A 21,403-nucleotide genomic window follows, 5' to 3' on the forward strand; every position below is an offset into this window, starting at 1 on the left:
ATTACCTATTCCTTAAAATGTTTGGTAGTTGCACTGTGTGTAAAAGTCACTTCTGGGGGGGAGGGGCACATTGCTTAGGAAAAGGCAAAGGGTATAGGTCGTTTTGTTACAAAAATTAGCAGTAGACGAGTCGAGCATGTTGGATTGGATAAGGGACAATCTGAAACTAAATAGGCATATTTCAGGATTTTATTACCAAATTTTAATGGTTTAAAGGACATTTTGAACGAAACTGTAGTTTAATATGATGCAAAATAAATTTGATGAATGCTATGGTAACAATAACTCAATTTCCACAAAAATTGGATAAAGGACGTTTTGGAAATGAGTGACTTAATTGTTCAGTTTCCTGATAATCTCCATACAGGCAAACTTTGCAAATATGAAGCTGAAGGAGAAGAAGAAGAAGAAGAAGAAGAAGAAGAAGAAGAAATAATAGCCTTGTGAAATATGTAAATAAAAGGCTGATTGAAAATGAATGGCGCTAAATTTCAATTTTTTTTTTTAAGAATGGCAATTTCAGAACACATTGTTTCACTTACATCAATACTTTGTGACAATATATTATTTTAAATCCTTGGTGGTAAGTACTACGTCTTCACCAACCTCACGTCGACACACACAACACCAACAAATGCATGACGATAATTTTTGTCGACTACCCAGTTTATTCATGATCATTTAAAATTTAATGATAATTAAAATTATATTAGTATATTTACTGACAACTATTTCAAGAGCAAGATAAACGAGAGGCACAGCCTCCATCTCCACACAAATTTTCTTCTGTCAACAACACAAATTAAAAGAATTTCTGAATGAGAACTGCTCCTATTCAGTAGATGAATTTTTAGATATGAAGTAGTAGCTAGCGCTCTCTCTCTCTCTCTCTCTCTCTCTCTCTCTCTCTCTCTCTCTCTCTCTCTCTAAAGAGAGAGAGAGAGAGGGAGAGAGAGAGAGAGAGAGAGAGAGAGAGAGAGAGAGAGAGAGAGAGAGAGAGAGAGAGGAGGTATGTTGCACATGCTTATGAAATGTACGTTGTATTCGTAATTAAGTATTAATATAATGTATTCATCCTAGAACCATTTCTATTACTGTGAGAACCCTATTTTACATTTTTGTGCAGTCTGCACATAAAAAATACAGAATTGTGGAAAAACATTAAACCATGCTCATATTTTATGGGGAAAAATACATGTAATCGGCATGTACAATTAAAAATAGCAATGCTCTCCAATACTATGTATAAAATCTCAGTGAAGGAAATTAAATGTACAGTACAATGTTTACACAATAATTTGTAGTAATGAATTTCATCAGTTCTTCAAAATCATAGACGTGCAACAGCAAGTAAAAACTCATCAAAAAAATTGAAATTGGTATCTGGGTACAAGATAATCAAGCTGTTTTTTGATATGCTATGACTACAGTACGTAAAAAGTGTTTTTTGAGATGATCCTTCGTGCTCACACAGTAAAAAGCAAAAATTGATGAACGTGTTGAATTAAACCAAAAACACCACAGCAGCAATTTATTAAACCATAAGCATAAATACAGATATCTACTTAATGACAAAGGGTGTCACCACTGCTATTACTGTTTAATGCTTTTCTTATGAGCTGCCACTACCACTGTTAAAGTGTTATTTTAAATTTGATGAGGGAAACAGAAACATGAAAAAATGAGTTGACTTCCTAAGTGATGTTACACGCTTATTAGAAGTCGGCTCACTGTATTTTTGTACAGTGTGTAAAATGTAAATTTGAAAGCAAGCTCAGGGGCTACAGTTTCACTTCATGTTCTCTATCACTGCCACCAATCTTTACGATCTACAGTGTGTGGTGCAAAGTATATATATGAGTAGCATATGTAGCTATTGCAACTGTATGGTGTCAGATTTGAACACCAAAGTCTTTAAAATGTGCTATCGCAAAACCCTTGTTCTATTTCCGTGTGGCATCTCTGTCAGAGCACATCATTTGCACGAAAAGTATATTTTCTGCACTTCATAAAATGCTTTAATCCATACCTGCACTCCTGTCACTGAAGGACCACTCCCCCTCTCCTCACACACAGTAAGTGAGCTCATTTTCTGTGTGCTGGTGTGGTGACTTGACAAGTTGCCAGCCAATAAGAGTTCACTAGCCGGAAATGGGTGACATTTCCTCGATTCTCAATGTTTGAATTTATTAAGTTGACACCTGATATTGTTGCTGAATACAGTACACTGGAAATACGTGAAAAATGAAGAGACTGTGATATAAGTGCCACAAGACAAGGGGGTGGCTGGGCCTCTTTGTCCGTGCCACATTGGCACAGTCCACAAAACTTCGACTGTTGACCTAGCAGTAGTTGTGTCATAATTGCGCAATGAAGCTAAATGTTGCAAGTTGCCTTATCTCCCCTCTCCACAATGCCCAAAAAAATTCCCTTAATTCTGCCATTAACCATGGTGGGAACCATCTGTCTTTTGAGCCACTTATAACTTGTTCATTAGATGTTAATAGGAAGAAAATGGGATGAAGTCAAGTGAGGCGTCAAGTAAGAACTTAGAATTGAGCAAACCTTACTAGGAACAAATGTAAAATTGGGGAATTTTTAGCATTGATCTTATGGGTTTTTCAAAGGGGCTACAAATTAAAATCGAAGTTACACTGTATATTGGAGCGAAAATCTTATATAATACAATAGCATTGAAATTTCGTAACAATCTCTACAGAATGACATTAGAACATTGTACACAGCAAAAGCTGAATAACTGACCATAAGTTGGAACAATGACACATAGGAAAGAAAGAAAGTGGTCGAGTTCCAAGAAACATCTGTGTCGAGAGTGGGTTGCATTACTTCAACAAGATGTACAAGCACTAGGAAAATGATTGCGGCCAATTTTTTACTCCGTAACCCACACTTCAGTTACAGATTTTTTAGTCCAGCCATTTTGTAAGTGTATGTGTTGTTGCAACAAAAATCATTCAAACTAATTCACAGCTTGCAATTCAGTACATAATGGTCGGTACACCTTAAAACAAGTAATGAAAAACTCACCTCAATAATGTTGTGCATGTTTGGTATAAGCCTATCCATACGAACTTCCAGCAACATCACCAAGGCTCGACAAACATTTTTGCGTACTTCAGGATCGTCGTCTGACGCTAAGTGGAACAGATTCTGTAAAACCAAAACTCACAATAAAAATACATTACTTGGAAGTGGCCAGAGAAACACAACGCAATAGTTGTGCAATTGTTCTACACAAGAATTAACTTTATTTCTCTAAGCTTGTAACAATGGCATAATTTTAACACTTCTGTAGTTTCTGAACAACATCCGTACAATACTGAAGGAATGGACAAACTGAACCACCGCTATGATCTCATCATTCATTTGCAGGCTATTATGAGAAAATAAACAGGTTCTATAGAACATTTAACAGAAACAAAACAATATTACTTGACTGTAAGTACTAGACTAAATATACGAAGCTCCTTACTTACCTCCAGGAAGGAATCTATGTGGATCATCAGGGCTTGAGTTCGGTTGATGATGAACTGATTAACACAAGCGATAGCATGTGATCTGTAATTCAGATAAAAATGAGACAAGAAAATTAAAATAACTAATAGCTGTAATGTGTAATAAAATTAATTCATTAGCATTTTAATACACTGGGAAAATGATATGTAATACTTTGAATGTGAAGAGTCATATAATGACAATTTACCCCAAAAATAATTAACATTTTCTGGTAATAATATGAAAGGGATAGATTACTACTCAACCCGAAGACGACACATTGAGTTGCAGACAGGCACAATGGGAAAACTGTTACACTTCGGGCTTTCAGCCAAAGCCTTCTTTAGAGAGGCAAAGAAAGAAGCACCCCCCCCTCCTCCCTCCCAACACACACACACACACACACACACACACACACACACACACACACACACACACACACAGACGTGCGCACGCAAGCACCAATCCTGAGTGGAGCAGTGAAGGGCGGAGGGATAGTAGAGCACATGTGGGGGGTGGAGGTGGGGGGGGGGGGGGGGGGGGGGGGTGTGAGGAGTCGGCACTACCTTGTGGAGCATCTCTACGACACACCCATGTGTCAAACCAACCCATGCTCATTCATGCCATCCATCTCAATTACATTTGACAGTTAACCCTATTTCGTACGGGGCCCACACACCAACAGTATACTAGCATGGGCTGCATTAGTGATCTGTAAGCAATCTTTGTAGATTGACTGCATTTTCTCAATATTCTGCCAATAAACTGAAGTCTACGATCAGCCTTACCCATGACAGCCTATTTGATTATTCCATTTCATATCCTACAAAGTGATACACCCAGGTATTTGTAGGAGTTGACCAATTTTCAAGTCACTCTAGAAGCTATCATAACTGAGCTACAGAGCTGGAAAAGGTGTCTTTTGCAGCAGTTTTATGCTCTTTCAAAGGCTATACAACATAGGTTCTAGTCGAGTTTTTTTTCCTTTTTCTTTTTTTTTTTCTTTTCAAAACACAGGGGGTAAGTACAGAGAGGACTGAGTGCCACAGGGCCAATATGGTAGCTGTGAAGGCCCTGAAGGAACTCCGGAAAGTGGTGGCTAATTTGACTATGGTGAAGCTGTGACAGACCGTGCTAGCCAACAGTGGATCAACAATCAGCTTTCAACAAAGGAACTAGCCTCGGAAAGGACGTACATAAAAGATGACCCAGCAATGCAAATGGACTCTGAACACTGGAACACTGACAGGAAAGGTAAGGGGACGCTGGACATGAGGGAAAGGAGAAAGTTATAGATTTTAGGCCCGGGAGAGAGAAAATGGGAAGAAGAAGGCAATAGGGAACTGAGGAAAGGTTACAGATAGTACTGGAGAGGAAATGAAGAAGGAAGACAAAACAGAATGGAGTTGTGAGGGATGCTCTACAAGAAGAGGTACAGATGATAAGTTCCAACATTATTTGTATACTACAAAGAATACTGTAGTATTTTAAGGAAAGTCATTGAAATACCCGTAAGTATTCATATCTTGGCAGAAATAAATAATGCCGATAATATGATGAAAACTATGTATAAGGAATATCCTCAAACAGGAGACAAGGCAGCCAGTCAAAGAAAATAGAAGCAACTCTATTTAAGGGTGAAGCCCGTGCTAATCACACAGGGAAACCAATTGAAACTAAAAAAAAGTGAATTCTCTTATGGGTAATAAAATCTTTCATTTTATTTAGCACATTTCTATTACATTCCTTCGAATTATTGTCACAAAAATTAACACCAAATGAATACCCTAATACGTTCTGTTTGGTTATCATGAACGTAACCTAAGACATCATGAGTAACAAAACAAAAACAGCTATGTTTATATCCTTTTCGTAATTCTGAAATTAATTTTATTGTTGTTATTTTGAGATATAAGAAGAAAGCGTGGAAGAAATTGGAGACATATTATTACAAACTTTAACAATATTCCTAATAAGAATGAGCAAGACCTATTTCTTAAAGAATTAGCAGATTCTCAAGAAGTCAAGCATGTTACTTGTAACCTACTGTAATATTTTGCACTTTGATTACAGTTTTCTTCTCGTGTGTGATTTTGAATGACCTGTGGTGTAATAGAATGTTGTAATGTTATCAATTACCAGTCTTTCATTATCATTTTTCATGCTTAAGCCAATCTCTTTTTAAAAGTGTGGATTTTCTAACAATTACTATAGGGTATCACATACAGTAAGAAGTTAAACAATAAAATATTGCGAACTAGCAAGGCTTGCAGCTCAGCCTTAAAACAACAAACAAATATCACAGGCTCAAAACAATAAATCTTCACTGAAAGTAACTGCAATGCTCAGAATTATGTACTTTCAAATAGTCTGTTTCTAAAATCAGTTTCTTCGATTTCTCATTAATTTGCATTTCATGATTTCCGCCCTTTTAAAAAAGACCGATTCAATTATTAAACCACCACCTCACAGGAACAGTGGCAAGATATACTTAAACAAATATCATCCAATTTCCTTACTGACATATTTTTCCAAAACATTTGAAAAAGTAACGTACTCAAGAGTAGCTGCAAACTTCAGTGGAAACAAGTTTTTAGCATATCACAGTCTAGATTACAAAAAGATTGTTCAACAGAGAATGCTATTTATACACACATCCATTAAATGGTACAAGTCTTAAATAATAATGCATTGGCAGTTGGGTGGTTTTTGTGGTCTCTCCAAGGCCTTCAATTCTATCGATCACAACACACTCTTAGAAAAACTCAAGTTTTATGGCTTTATCACACAGCTGGTCTGAATCATACCTGACAAACAGAATGCAAAAGATTGTGCTGAATAATTTAGACAATGTCAGAAAGGTAGAAAATTTTAGTGACTGGATAAAATCACAAAGGAAGTCCCACAGTGTTCAATTTTGGGTCCACTCCTATTCCTTATATATGTGAATGACGTCCACTTAACATTCAACATGAAAAACTGGTACTTATGTTGATGATACTAGTGTTATAATAAATCCCATTAGAGAGAAAGCAACAGAAAAGTTAGTAAATGACATGTTCCAAAGTGGTTCTCTGAAAATAGATTCTCCTTAAATTGTGAAAAATAAGCGGCATTCAGTTCTGTACATCAAATAGAGTCTTACCAACGATTGATGTGGCACATAAGTAGGAGCCAGTAAGCAGGGTAGACTGCTCCAAATTTTTGGGAGTACACATTCATGAAAACTTATTTCAATAAAGGAATCTTTCAAATCTATGGAACATGTAACTAACAGAAGATTGAAGATATGAATAATGAGAAACTCAACTGGGCTAGACATTGCAAGGAGGAGGACTTTGAGGAAGGACTATAAAAGCAGTTGAATGGGCAAAGGATAACAGTCATGGAAAACTTGAATGCGTATCTAGTGAGTGAAAGATGAAGGGGAATGAAAATATACTGGAAGCAGAAGGATGGGAAAGTAGAAATGAATAAGGAAAGAGATTGCTGAAATCTGCAAAAGAAAAGGTTTAGTGATAGGTATCTCAGTGTTTTAGGGATAAGAAATTCAGAAAGTAATGTGGCATAGTTAGAATCTGGCACAGAAACCTTTTGTGGATTGTATGTTCTATGTTTGGGTGATGAATAATACTGCAACAGGTTAAAAGTACTAACAGCTGAGGCATTGGATGTGGCTACCAGCTGCTGGTAGTGATCGTGAGAATCAATAAGGAATGGAAGAAGACACAACCAGGAAAAGAGAATTAGAGTATGGAAACTGAAGAAAGAGGATGACAAAGAAGTATACTGGGAGATTTTAAGGGAAATGTTACCGAAGGATGAACCAAAAACAGGAGAAGAGGAATGGGAACAATTTAATAATGCTATGGTAGAAGCTGCAGTAGCTGTTTGCGGAAGCGCAAGTGGTAGAAATTGGTGGAAGGAGACACCATGATGAAATGAGAGTCCAGAAGGTAGTGGGAAGGAAGAACGAGGTCTTTAAGCTGTGGGTCCAAGAAAGGAATTAATTAGCTAGAGGAGTATAAGGAAAAGAAGAAAAGAGGCTAATAAAACGGTGGCTGAGGAGAGAACAAAGTGGATGGAAGAATGGACAAAGATGGAGGAAGATAGCAGAGGAAATAAGAAAGTACTTTATGGAACGGTCAAAAGTAAGACGAGAGATTTGAGAGAGGATGCAGCAATGATAGATCGAAATGAGAAAGTTAATAGCAAAAGGCATTGAAGATAGTGTGGAAGGAATACTTTCAGCATTTGCTAAATCCAAACAAACCTGGAGATGAGGATAACCGAACAGACTGAAGGAGACAGATTAAACTCTGGGGGATAAAATGACTTGCCATGGAAAGAAATTGGAATAACACTGGACATCATGAAAGGAGGAAAGCTACCAGGTATGGACAAAGTGAGTGTCAAAATGGTGATGGTAGCAGGGTAGGTTGGGAAAAGTGGCCATGTGAAAGGAAGAGGGGCAAGGGGGGAGGGAAGGGGGCAGGGAGGTTGGAGGGGGGAGCTTGGAATGAGAAGACTCTAGAAGACAAAAGAAGGCACTAGCTGTCCCTACATTGAAGAAAGAAAGGAGAAAGGATTGGAGAAAACAAAGGGGAGTCACACTGATACCACACTGCGTCAAGGTATATGAAAAGATCCCGGAAAGCAGAATCCAGACAAGAGAAAGCAACAGAAGAGTTAGTAAATGATATTTTCCAAAGGACTATCAAGTGTTCTCTGAAAATGGCCTCTTCTTAAATTTTGAAAAAACCACACATTCAGTTCTGTACAACAACTAGACTTACCAACAATTGATGCAGCACATGAGTGCGAGTCAGTAAGCAGAATGCTCCAAATTTTTGGGTGTACACACTGATGAAAACTTGAACAGGAACAAGCATATTACTGAGCTCTTCAAACAATTAAGTTCAGTTACTTTTGCTCTTCATATAATTGCTAATCTCAGAAACACATGTATCAACCTCCTGACGTATTTTGCATATTTCCACTCACGAACAGAGAGGAACGGCATGGTTTCAGATCTGTCAACTGTTGACCTCATATTTGCCATGAGGCAAATCCAGGGGACCCACTATGAATTTGGGGGAGACCTCGTCTTGGCCTTTCTCGATATAGAAAAGACATTTAATAGTGTCTGTAGAAGGAAGGTCTGGGAAGCACTAGAAAAGACAGGAATGGAAAGAAAGACAACAATTAGAGTGCAGGAGATGTACTGTGTAAGTCTGAGTTGTGTGAAATCGTGAAATGAAAGGATGGATTGGTTCCAGCAAACAAGTGCGAAACAGGGCAGTGCTTGTTATTTCTCCCCTTCATTGTGGTCGTGAGAATGATTAACGTGGCACAAACAGCTGGATAAGACAAGTTGAAAATGGTGTTCATGGATGACTTTATGATCTGGTGAAACAGTGAAGAGGCAGCTGAATGCCTGGAAAGAAGGAGTTGGTACACAATGAAATATAATATAAAAAAATTTGAGACTAGTAGAATAAGGATTGGAAGTGAACAATTTAAGAAGGTGGAGATTGTTAAGTAATGTGGAAGTGTGGTAGAGGAAAATGGAAGAATGATGATGGCAGACAGGCAGAAGCATTCCTCCGAAGTGCTAGGAGCCTGGTTTGGAACACAGATGTCCCAGAAAACAGCAAAAAAGATGTGTAGAAGTTACAACATCCCAGTATTGACGTGTGTGTGTGTGTGTGTGTGTGTGTGTGTGTGTGTGTGTGTGTGTTAGCTGGATGATGAAGCTTGTAATCTGAAGTTCTTCAGAAGTAGGATACGAGTAACAAGGAGAGAGAGGATGAGGAATGACAGGGTAAGGGCAATAGTGAAAGAGGAACCCTTCCAGAGCAGGATACAAATATCAAAGCTAAGATGGTATTGGCACTTAAAGAGAGTGGACAACAAGAGGACTTACACAAAGATAAATACATGGAGATGTGAAGGGATGATGAAAATGAAGACCAAGAGATGGAGGGCTGGAAGGTGTGGAGGAGCCTGTTTAAGAAAGAAGCGAGAACTAGACCAGAGTGGACACAGAAATATAATGGGGAAACAGGACTTTTGTTCCAAACAGACCCAGTATGGGGCTGGAAACTGTTCAAAATGGAGACTATGACAAATGTAAATTTTGATTTAATTTTTTTCTGAAGTACATAACCAAAATTTACAAAATATTTCCATAAATACTTAGTACAGCAGTAAAAAAATATGGAAAAATACAAAAAAGGAATCATGATGGGTTCCTTATTTTTTTATTTTAAATTCACTAATAGCCCCATTTTTGACCAAGCCTACCTTTAACAAATTGGAATTTAATAAAATATATAGAAAGGTAACTAATATCAGAAATATCAAAAGACCATCATCGCAAAACAAAACCAATCAGCGTATTCTATACTTAAATTGATTGCTTACTTTTATACAGTTTACACCGGTAGCCTATTAATTGGTAAAACAAATATACTGAACATGGGACATATAGCTACAAATTTAAATACAGTATGAAAAAACTGTAATTACTGATGTAATATTTCTGGCCCAAACAGATTAATCAAACTGTACATTCAATTTCCAAAGACTTACGCCAGTGTATGCAGGATGAGCAAGTTGGTTCCTGTCTATGCATACAGGCTGTGAAGAAGTTGAAACAAGCGGAGTCTGCCTCCAGCAATGCCCTTCTTTCTGTACAATCATTCAGTGACTAGAGCTTTTGCTGATAGAATGTGTTCTCTATTGTTTCCCTCTACGGTGGAAAATTAAACTTTTTATATTAGCATTTCCACAATTTTTTATATATTTTTGTGGAACTTGTTTTTTTGTTAATAGTTCGTTTACAAATAGAACTATACTGAAGGAGAGCTTTTATGTTATTTTTGTATCAATGTAGAACCTAGTATAAAGTGCAGTGCTGCAAGAGTGAAGTGTTTTAATCCATTGACAGTATCAACTCTTTTTAGATACAGAAAGAACTGAGAAATGTCACAGCATGGATTTCTATTTCCACAAATCCCTAACAGCTCCACAAGTTGTGATAAATGTAGGAAAGATGTAATCAACTTGAAAAATACAGGGCCATTTAGTGATAAAAATGCTGAAAATGAAGATTCTTCTATATTGAAGATAATCATTCTGGACAAAGACCCAGACTCCATTATAACTTCAACGGTTGTCTGAACAACAAAATAACATCCAAGCACAATGCCGAATCAAAAGTGAATAAAATCTCATCAATGTAATTTAAACTTTTTGTTGCTACTGAAAATTCTTCATCACATAATGATACCAATACTGACGAATCTCTTCTTCAAAATCTCAAAATTAACTTTTTAACTCTACAAGTAAGGCAAAAAACTAATGATTCTTACAAGTTTACCTGGAAAGTGGAGTTCCAGGAAGATATTGAGTAAATTTAATGCTCCTAATTACATTGTTTGGCAATATAAAAAAAAAAAAAAAAAAAAAAAAAAAAAATTGTCAGAAAAAAGGTTTATGGAAAGTGCAAACCCAAAACCACGGAAATATTTACCAACGTAAACTGTCAAAACTGTATGTTCACTTTTTATGAAAACTATGAAGTTAGTTGGGCAATGCAAGGTATTAAAGAGATCATGACATTGAAAGAACCAAATGGAAGTAAAACGAAAATATCGAGAACACTTGCTTCGTGTAACCTTTAAGAAGCTTACAAACATTTTAAAGACAAGTTTCCTAACATAAAAATAAGTTTCTCTGAAGCTGAGACCAAAACACTGTCTTAGTTAGGCATGGTGGTACACACTCCATTTTTGTGTGCACAACTAACCAAAACTTGAAAGAGTAATGACAGAAAATGTTATTCTAAATACAGAAGAGTTGAAGGGAAAGGTAGAGGGGTGAAGGAAAAGGAGTGGGGAGGTCTTTTCTTAGATTTAAGGAAAGTCACCCAGAAATGCAGGTCAGGAGACACTTACCACACTGTTTTTTGTTGTTCCATACTAAACACATAACAAATGGCAACTTGAACAATTAGAAGCAATGCACTGCAAAAATGCTTTGCAACCCATCAACTGACTGCAAGATGTGAAAATGCAAGTACTTCCCAAAGGAAACAGTAATAAGTAAAATTTTACAAGACTCTTGATGAAAATTGAATTGAACAAGTTCAGTTCTGCCAGTGGATGTCAGCTGATCATTGCAATTTGGAAATCACACGGAAAACTTCCGAAGAATGTATAGATTTATTCTACAAAAAAGATAATAGGGTGTATATGTGGACACAAAAAAACCTCTTGGATTTCCCGGTCAAAAAACACACTTTTTCCCGGATGAAATTACACTATAACACAGGTGAAAATGCATTTCATCTGTGTCAAGCAACAGTATACTTTTCCTCGGAGCCATAAAACCTATCAGTCCTTTGAATCAGTGTTATACTAGCATAGGTCTTCCCAGCACTTTAGGAAACAAAAGCCAGCAAAAAACAATGCATTTTGGAAAGATCTTTGATGCAGAACATGTACACAGCTTCCTTTCGTATTGCGAAAATATATACGCAAATTTCACCCGTTACAGCATGGAAGCTTCTGGAGCTCTGAAACAAGAGATTGCGTTGAGCGATGCCTTTTTGTCAGTCAATCATAGCTCACGTCACGTGATCTCACCAGCCAGTTACAGTAGTTATTCAGAGCATAAGGCACGTTATGTATCAACCAATAGCAACATTACTGTTAAGTAGCGTGACCATACAAAGAGGAAAAGTTAATGAGTTAATGTAATGTGTAAATACAGCACAGCTTCAAGAAAAGCTAAACTTTTGCGTATAATATTGGGCATCAATAATTTTTTGTTGTTTCTTCTCAGAGGGTGTGGTTAAGCAGTACCCTAGAAGTGCTTCAGAAACTAAACTGTTGTATTTGGTGTAATTTGTACTTCCACTTTTGTATTAAGCAAACGTGCACTTCAAATGCCGATGTAAATCAAAGATCTTTCAAAAATGTGTTGTCTTTTGCTGGATTTCGTTACCTAAAGTGCTCAGAAGTATAAAACCTGTAACCTTTTCATAAGCATTTTTCCAGTACTATAGGAAAATACTAGCTGGCATGGGGAAGTGGAAAGCAATAACAATATGTAAGTTGGTCAATAATTAAAGAAGAAAAGTCTGGAGTAAGAGTCTTTACAAACGTGTTTTTCAGACCAAGTAGCTTCTTTTTTAGATGATCTTTAATTTCCTTGTAGCTAGCACATTTCAGGTTGTTTTTATGCTCTATCTTTGCAACAAACATTTGCAGATACGGAAGCAGTTACAAGAGCACACTCCACAATATCTACATTCTCCAGCCATCGGATCACGCAAGACTTCAAGGGCAACCATTCCGATTCCGTGGTCCTAATATAGAGAGCTTATCTGGCACAGAAATCCTTAAATAGGTTTTACAAGGCACCTAAAAACTAAATTATCATCCAAAGTGTTTCTTTACTGCAACTTGACTAGGTGGAAAAATACGGAGAGGGGGATTGTAAATATAGCAAAGAACAGCAAGCAAACAGTGTTAACGCAAGTAACACCTGAAGAGTGTTTATTATGTTTCTGGGTGCGGGCGGATATGTAAAAAGTTACATGATCAATATACTGGATGTGAAGTGTAATGCCATATTTTAAACTTAAGTGGGTAAATCATTCATCTACAAGTAAATCAACATGTACACGGGTACAGACTCTAGCCTTTAAATTAAAATCAGTACATGTACAATGTAAGATCTACCAAGCCCTGAAGAACTTCAGAAATTTCACATACAGTAGGGTGGCTCAGTTGCAAAGTAACGTAACCAGCAGACTTCATAACTTGGAAATTGTGGACGGGAGATGAGAGCAAGTAACAAGCAGCAGAGATAGAGAGAGAGAGAGACCTCACGGAAAGGATTGCGCTAAAACAAAAAGGTGACGAAGGGATATGCCGCCCAGCCTTCAGAACTTCGGTGGTGGTGGTGGTTGTTGGGATGGTTAAGGGGGACTAAACAGCTAAGGTCATCAGTCCCCCATTCCAAAAACAGGTGAGACAAAAATCTGCGAAGCAGGTAAAACCTCAAGGGGAAGCAGAATCCCCCCAGGCACTAAAAGAACACAAATGCGGCAACGAACACTACAGACAAGAAGAGTACACATGAACACCAGACAGAAAGAAACAGAAGATGGCCGGAGACTGGTTGACTGACCACGAGAACAAAAAAAGGGAAAGAGTCAACCAGCCGACTACACACTAACTCGAGGACATGAGACACAGAAAGGGAAAGGTGCAGGACCTCCCTAAATGGAACCATAAAAAGGACTACCATGGATAAAATTTAAAACGTCATCAGACATGGAGGCATCGTCGCATAAAACCAAAGGCAAAGTGCCCGGGAGATTAAAAGACTGCCGGAGGGTGCGCAGTCGGTGACACTCCAACAGAATGTGGGCGACCGTCAGCCGGGACCCACACCGACACAGGGAGGGGGGGGGGGGGGGGGGGGGGGGGGGGGGGGGGGGGGGGGGGGATCCTCCTGACGCAAAAGATGGCCGTGCGTCAGGTAGGTATGGCCGGTGTGGAGCCGACACAGGACGACAGAGTCCCTGCGAGAAGCCCGCAGGGAGGAGCGCCACACATTGGTCGTCTCCTTAACAGCCCGCAGTTTATTCGGAGATGTCATGCCACGCCACTCAGCAGTCCACATCCCAAACACCTTATGGCGCAACACCAACTGCTGATCACGAGCCGGAGGCTGCTCAGGGAGTCACTGCAGATGACGATGGACGTACCTGAGCAGGAATGCATATGCTCAAGAACACGCAAAATGGCCACCAGCTCTGCAGTAAAAATACTGCAGTCAGCCGGCAAGGAGCGCTGTTCAACATGGGCAGCTTGAGCAAAAGCGTAGGCAGTGTGACCATCAACCAGGGAACCATCAGTGTAGACATTCTCACAGCCCGAAAATGAGGCGAGGAGCGCAAGAAAACGGCGACGGAGGGCCACAGGCAGAACCGAGTCTTTGAGTCCCTGTGCCAAGTCCGGACGGACGGACGGACGGACGGACGGGGCAAACACCAGGGAGGCGTAGGTGCACGGACCCGGAAGGGAGGCAGAAGAGGGAATGACCCCAGTTCCGACAGCAGGGACTGAACGTGGACAGCTACGGAAAATCCAGAGCTAGGACGCCGTTCGGGCAGATGGAGGACCATGGCAGGGAAAAGCAGGCGATGATTGAGATGGCCCGGCGAGCAATGCACGTGGACAGCATAGTCTGCGAGCAGTCGATGGCAGCGAATCCGCAGCGGGGGAACCCCGGCCTCCACCAGTAGACTATCCACGGGGCTCGTACAAAAAGTGCCAGTTGCAAGCCGAACCCCACAGTGGTGTATGGGGTCTAACAACGTCAACACTGAGGGTGATGCAGACCCATAGGCCAGGCTCCCATAATCAAGCCTGGACTGCACAAGGGCTCTGTACAATCTCAACAGCGTGCAGCGATCTGCACCCCAAGATGTGTGGCTCAAGCAGCGGAGGGCGTTGAGGTGCTGCCAGCATTTTTGCTTCAGCTGAGTAATATGAGAAACCCATGTGAGCCGAGCATCAAAAACGAGTCCTAAGAAGCGGCAAGTGTCCACCACTTCAAGCAGGTGGCCGTCGAGGTAAAGTTCAGGATGAGGGTGGACCGCCCGACACCTGCAGAAGTGCATAACTCGAGTCTTGGCTGCAGAGAACTGAAAACCATGAGTCAGAGCCCATGATGCTGCCTTGCGAACGGCTACTTGCAGCCTGTGTTCGGCGACTCCCGTAGTCGTGGAGCTAAAGGAGATGCAGAAGTCGTCGGCATACAAAGAAGGAGACACCGACGACCCCACGGCTGCAGCCAGACCATTAATGGCCACGAGAAGTAAGGAGACGCTCAACACCGAGCCCTGCGGGACCCCATTTTCCTGCGTATAAGATGAACTAGAGGCGGCACCAACTTGCACCCGGAAAAAGCGGCGCAATAGAAAGGTTTGAAGAAAAGCCAGGAGCCGACCACGAAGACCCCACTCATGCAACATAGCAAGGATGTGATTCCTCCATGTGGTGTCATACGCCTTCCGCAGATCAAAAAATACAGCAACGAGATGCTGACGTCGGGCAAAGGCCGTACGGATAGCAGATTCCAGCCGCACCAAATTGTCCGCAGCAGACCGGCCCCGACAGAAGCCACCCTGGGACAGAGCGAGGAGACCGCGCGACTCAAGGACCCAACACAAACGCCACCCCAGCATACGTTTGAGCAATTTGCACAAAACGTTGGTGAGGGTAATGGGACGATAGCTGTCCACCGCCAGCGGGTCCGCAGCGGGCTTCAAGATGGGGACAATAAGACCCTCTCGCCGTTGCGACGGGAACACGCCCTCACTCCAAATGCGGTTAAAGATGGTGAGGATGTGTGTCTGGCAGTCCCTGGAGAGATGCTTCAGCATCTGCGCGTGGATGCAGTCTGGTCCTGGTGCTGTATCAGGGCAATCGGCAAGGGCAGCGAGGAATTCCCTCTTGCTGAAAGGAGCATTGTATTTTTCAGAACGACGCATGTGGAATGATAACGGCGTCTGCTCGGCTTGCTCCTTTAGAGAGCGAAAGGCGGGGGGGATAAGTTGCAGTCTCAGAGCTCTTAGCAAAGTGCGCGGCAAGGTGTTCAGCAATGGCGGCAGCGTCCGTGCAGACAGCGCTGTCCAAGGAGATCCCAGGGACACTCATAGGGGTCTGGTATCCATAAATCCGTCGGATCCGGGACCACACGAGCGAGGGGGAGACACGGGAGCCCAAGGATGAGACATACCTCTCCCAGCACTCCTGCTTACGCCGTGCAATAAGACGACGGGCCAAGGCACGGAGCCTCTTAAAGGCGACGAGGGTCTCCAGAGACGGGTGCCGCCTATGACGCTGGAGAGCCCGCCTACGGTCGCGAATAGCCTCTCCAGCGACCACCAGGGTACAGCCTTCTTCCGAGGGAGTCCAGAAGAGCGGGGGATGGCAGCCTCGGCCGCCGAAATGATGGACGTGGTTAAGACACTGACCACCTCGTCAATGTCACCCTGTGGGGGAGACTCAATGGTGGCAGCGGAAGTAAAAGCCGGCCAGTCAGCCCTGTGGAGAGCCCAGCATGGCAGGCACCCAGAAGAATGACACTGGGGCAGTGACAAATAGATGGGAAAATGGTCACTACCACACAGGTCAGGATGCACTCTCCAGTGGAGGGATGGGACAAGTCCGGGGCTGCAAAGAGAGAGATCAATGGCCGAGAACGAGCCATGGGCCACACTGAAATGCGTGCGAGCACCGGTATTCAAGAGGCTAAGGTCGAGCTGAGCCAACACATGCTCCACGGCACGACCGCGATCATCAGAGACAGTCCCATCCCATAGAGGGTTGTGGGCATTGAAATCGCCCAGTAACAAGAAAGGTGGCGGCAATTGGGCCAGCAGCGCAGCCAGCTCATGCTGTGCGACATCACCAACCGGTGGAAGGTAAAGACTGCAGACGGTAATAGCCTGTGGCGTCCACACCCTAACAGCGACAGCCTCTCAAGCCGTTTGTAGAGGGACAGACTCGCTGTGAAGAGAGTTAAGGACATAGATGCAGACGCCACCAGACACCCTTTCATAAGCTGCCCGGCTCTTATAATAACCCCGATAGCCACGGAGGGCGGGGGTTCGCATTGCTGGAAACCAAGTTTCCTGCAGAGCAATGCAGAGGGAAGGATGAAGGTTGGTAAGCTGGCGGAGCTCAGATAGATGGTGGAAGAAACCGCTGCAGTTCCACTGGAGGATGGTATTGGCCATGGCTGAGAAAGGCGTGACGGGACTGGGAAGGCAGATTACGCCGCTGGGTCACCTGCTGCCTCCGACTGAGCACCTGCCCTAGTGCTTTCCATGGCGTTGGAGGGACCGCCGAGATCGAGGTCCTCAGCGGACGCCGTAATCTCCACCTCATCCTCCGACGCAGAGCTTGTAGGAAGCAATGGGATGGGTGCCACCGCAATGTCATTAGCCTTGGGGACTTTCTTCTTCTTCTGTTTCTCTCGCTGTGCCTTCGGTGGTTCAGGCTGGGAGGGCTTCACTGGGTCAGTCTCAGGGACAGACGACGACCGTGTGTCCCTACGATCAGGGACCGGCGGTTGTTTGAGCCACTTGCGGCTGTCGGCTCTAGTACCGGGCGGAACTCGCGAAGGGAGGTCCCCAAGAGACCCCTTTCTGGCGAGAGGAGCCGAAGAAGTCTTACGCTTCTCCGGCTGGGAAGGGGGAACTAACGTCCACGATGGTTAGGGGGGTGTTGCTCCTGAAGTAGGTGGAGCAGGAGCAACAGGGAGTTTAGTGCCCCCCATCATCAAGGGGGCAGGTGTGGTTCTCTGGCTCCGAGAGCTAACGGTGTGTGGTGCAGCTATAGGAACTGTAACAGGAGCGACAGTGGCGGCATAAGTGGACGTCAGTCGTACTGGATGCAGTCGTTCAAACTTAGGCTTAATCTCAGGGTCTTGTATTTCATTATTTTCCGCTCCTTCTGGAGAATCTTACAGTCCGGTGAGCAAGGGGCATGGTGCTCCCCGCAGTTGACACAGATGGGAGGCGGGGCACATGGAGTATCAGGATGGGACGGTCGACCACAATCGCGACAAATGAGGCTGGAAGCACAGCGAGAAGACATATGGCCAAACTTCCAGCACTTGAAGCACCGCATTGGGGGAGGGATGTAGGGCTTGACATCACAACGGTATACCATCACCTTGACCTTCTCAGGTAATGTGTCACCCTCGAAGGCCAAGATGAAGGCACCGGTTGCAACTTGGTGATCCCTCGGACCCCGGTGGACGCGCCGGAAGAAATGGACCCCTCGTCGCTCTAAGTTGGCGCGCAGCTCGTCGTCGGACTGTAAAAGGAGATCCCTGTGAAAAATAATTCCCTGGACCATATTTAAGCTTTTATGTGGGGTGATAGTAACAGAAACATCCCCCAGCTTCGTACAAGTGAGCAAGGCTCGTGATTGGGCAGAGGATGCTGTTTTTATTAAGACTGACCCTGACCGCATCTTGGACAAGCCCTTCACCTCCCCGAACTTGTCCTCTAAATGTTCGACAAAGAACTGAGGCTTCACAGACACAAACGATTCCCCGTCAGCTCTGGTACAGACGAGATACCGGGGCGAATACCTGTTGCTCTCATTCATAGCCTTTCGTTCCTCCCATGGTGTGGCGAGGGAGGGAAACGATTTGGGATCATAAACGTTACCTTTAAAATGGGCCCTCGAACGCTTAGAGACTGCTGGTAGCTGGCCACCAGCAAGAGAAGATGTGCCACACTTCATTGCGTGTCATCCACCCTGATGCCACCTACTCCGACCAAGGGCCCTCCCCACGGGCACCACCCAGCCACAGCAAAGGCCACCTGGCAGGATGGCCGTTGCCGGGAGTCCCGATACCCCAGGAGGATAGGCATCTACTCCTTGGCATACGTGGGGAGTTAACGGCGCAGGCATCAGTAGAGCGATCCCTGTGTTGCCAGGGGGCTACAACCAACAGGGTACATGGCGGCTGCACCACAACGGACTGGCTACCGTGCTGGATGTGAGGTGACATGTGGTCCATGGTCGCTGTCAGTGCAGAAAGTGGCCCCGCACATTGCTTGGCAGAAAGTGCACGCAGGAGCGTATCCATGCCCAAGAGATGTAGAGCGGGCAGGACTGCAACGCAACGACGGATAAGCTGGCGAAAGTTCTCAACACAAGATGGACACAATGCACCAAGTAAGGCGCCCTTCCCCAATCGGCTCGCTCTTCGGAAAAATTTTGAGAGATGGAGGTCAAACCCAACGGGGGACCATCACATAAGGCCGAAACGTTTGAGACTCCTTTTAGTCGCCTCTTACGACAGGCAGGAATACCGTGGGCCTATTCTTACCCCCGAACCCGCAGGGGGTCAGAACTTCGGTCGGTGAGTGCAGCAGCCTTAATACCTTTCGTCTTTATAACTGAGGCACTCTACTGTACATTTAAAACTGGCTAGAAACACACATTAGATTACTGGAGTAATACTGGTCGATAAGTCTTGTCATTGATAATTTCTTAAAGGGTCAACAAATGCATCACTACTAATAATTTTTAAATTAATGCTGATTGTTGTTTGGCAGAGACAGGGTTGTCAAACTTGCCTCACTCAGTTTTCAAAACATCAGTCTGTCAGTAATCAATCAGTGTGCTTGGCTCACTTGTTGAATTCAGTTCTGTTCAAGTGCGGACCACTGTTTTATTAACTGACAATGTGGGCGACTCTCAATTAAGTCATATTTTGTTATGCATAGTAACGAAGTGCAATCTTATTTACATCTATCGTTCCTCTCTTTCCAATAAAGCTTCCTCACCAACAATCACTGCCACAGCGCCAAGACGATTAGTTTTCAAGATAGCAGACTTTCAGATCTGGCATTCAAGGACTGGTTGGTAAAAAGTACCCACAGACATTTACAGTGCTAAATGTGGATTATGTCCAGGGACACACATTAACATTTGTACTAAGGGAAGATAGGTTCTTACAAGTCACATGACGATGTCTAAGAAGCATGTCGCAAAAGCAGCTGCCATGAGAAACACAGCAAGTTTCTACGGCTTCACACCACAGACAATGACGACTTCAACCCAGCAGACAGATTCTACTTCCACTACCACAGTTGCAGATTCAGCAGATCAACAACAGCAACAATGGTCACTCAAAATGTTGTGCCTCCGCAAGGACCTCACTGCAACATCAAAACCTGGGGATAAACTGAGAAGAATTGATTGGATGATAATAAAGGATGAAGTAACAAAGGCTGGAATATTGTGGTGTTTGGACTGCATTGTTTCACATAATTTGCTGCATAGTTCTGCGAACGATGTTTTACTTTTCCCTGCAATGTTCCCCGGCAGTGAAGTGGCCAAGAGAATCTGTTAGCTGCTTTGATCCTGCCATAGTGTGCAGGGAGGCTAGTCCCAAAGGATTTCATTCATTTCTACAGATTTTGGTGGACAGCAATTGGATAGATGGTGGAAGTGCTAATAAAGCAGAAGTGCAATATGCTCCTGTTGTAAAGAAGAACTGCAAGACAAAACTCGAAACATTCAACAAAAAGGAGGAACAGCATGATGAGTTCTGGAAGAGATGTCTCAAGAACCAGAATGCATCGTGCCATGAAATGCAGAAGGCAGTAGAAATGTTGCTCACTTTGCCGCATGCGCAAGCAACTGTGGAGTGAGGACTCTCAGTGAGCAAAGACTGCCTCTTCGAGAATGTGAGGGAAGAATTTGTGGTGAGCATTATATTAGTGTATGATACAGTCAAGACACACAGCAGAGTCGAAGGAATGCCTATAACAAAGTCCCTTATACACACTCTGACAAACTCATGAGACTGATATGCTGAAGACCTCATAAAGCAAAATGACGAGGAGTCAAGGAAAAAAGCATGATGTGACTAAAACGAAGATGGTTGATGCAGAAATCAGAGCGCTTAAAGAGAAGAAGACAAAATTTGAGAGGACCATTCAAAATTCTCAGATGGAGCGAAAATCTATTACAGACCGAATCAATGCTCTTGAAACAGCTCCAAGTGAGTTATTCTCCAAAGTCAATTTCTGAACTATAGTATCTGTTGTTAAACTAATAGTATCTGTTGTTAAACTATGGTACTTATTCCTAAATTATTTGTTGTATTGTATAGTAATAATTAAAATATTTCTTTAATAAAATGTTAAATATGAAAGAGTTACTTATTTTAAACTGCTGACTCCCAAAGATGTTTAAACATACATTTCAAACAGTTGATTCAAAAATGTTTGAAATATAAACCAAATTTGAGAAATTAAGTATTAAAA

General features: G+C 42.6%; 1 protein-coding gene across 1 annotated transcript in view; it reads right to left on the reverse strand.

Annotated features, from left to right (window-relative positions):
* Positions 1–21,403, reverse strand: part of LOC124615274 (transportin-1) — a 144,034-nt gene that overhangs the window by 77,569 nt on the left and 45,062 nt on the right. The window contains exons 6-7 of the mRNA XM_047143028.1: positions 3,498–3,579; positions 3,049–3,171 (exon numbers count right to left, since the gene is read on the reverse strand). Of these exons, the coding sequence (XP_046998984.1) occupies positions 3,049–3,171; positions 3,498–3,579 (205 nt within the window). The remainder of the gene's footprint in view (positions 1–3,048; positions 3,172–3,497; positions 3,580–21,403) is intronic.

Source organism: Schistocerca americana, chromosome 5 (genome assembly GCF_021461395.2).
Source record: "Schistocerca americana isolate TAMUIC-IGC-003095 chromosome 5, iqSchAmer2.1, whole genome shotgun sequence".
In the NCBI taxonomy this organism is placed as follows: Eukaryota; Metazoa; Arthropoda; class Insecta; order Orthoptera; family Acrididae; genus Schistocerca; species Schistocerca americana.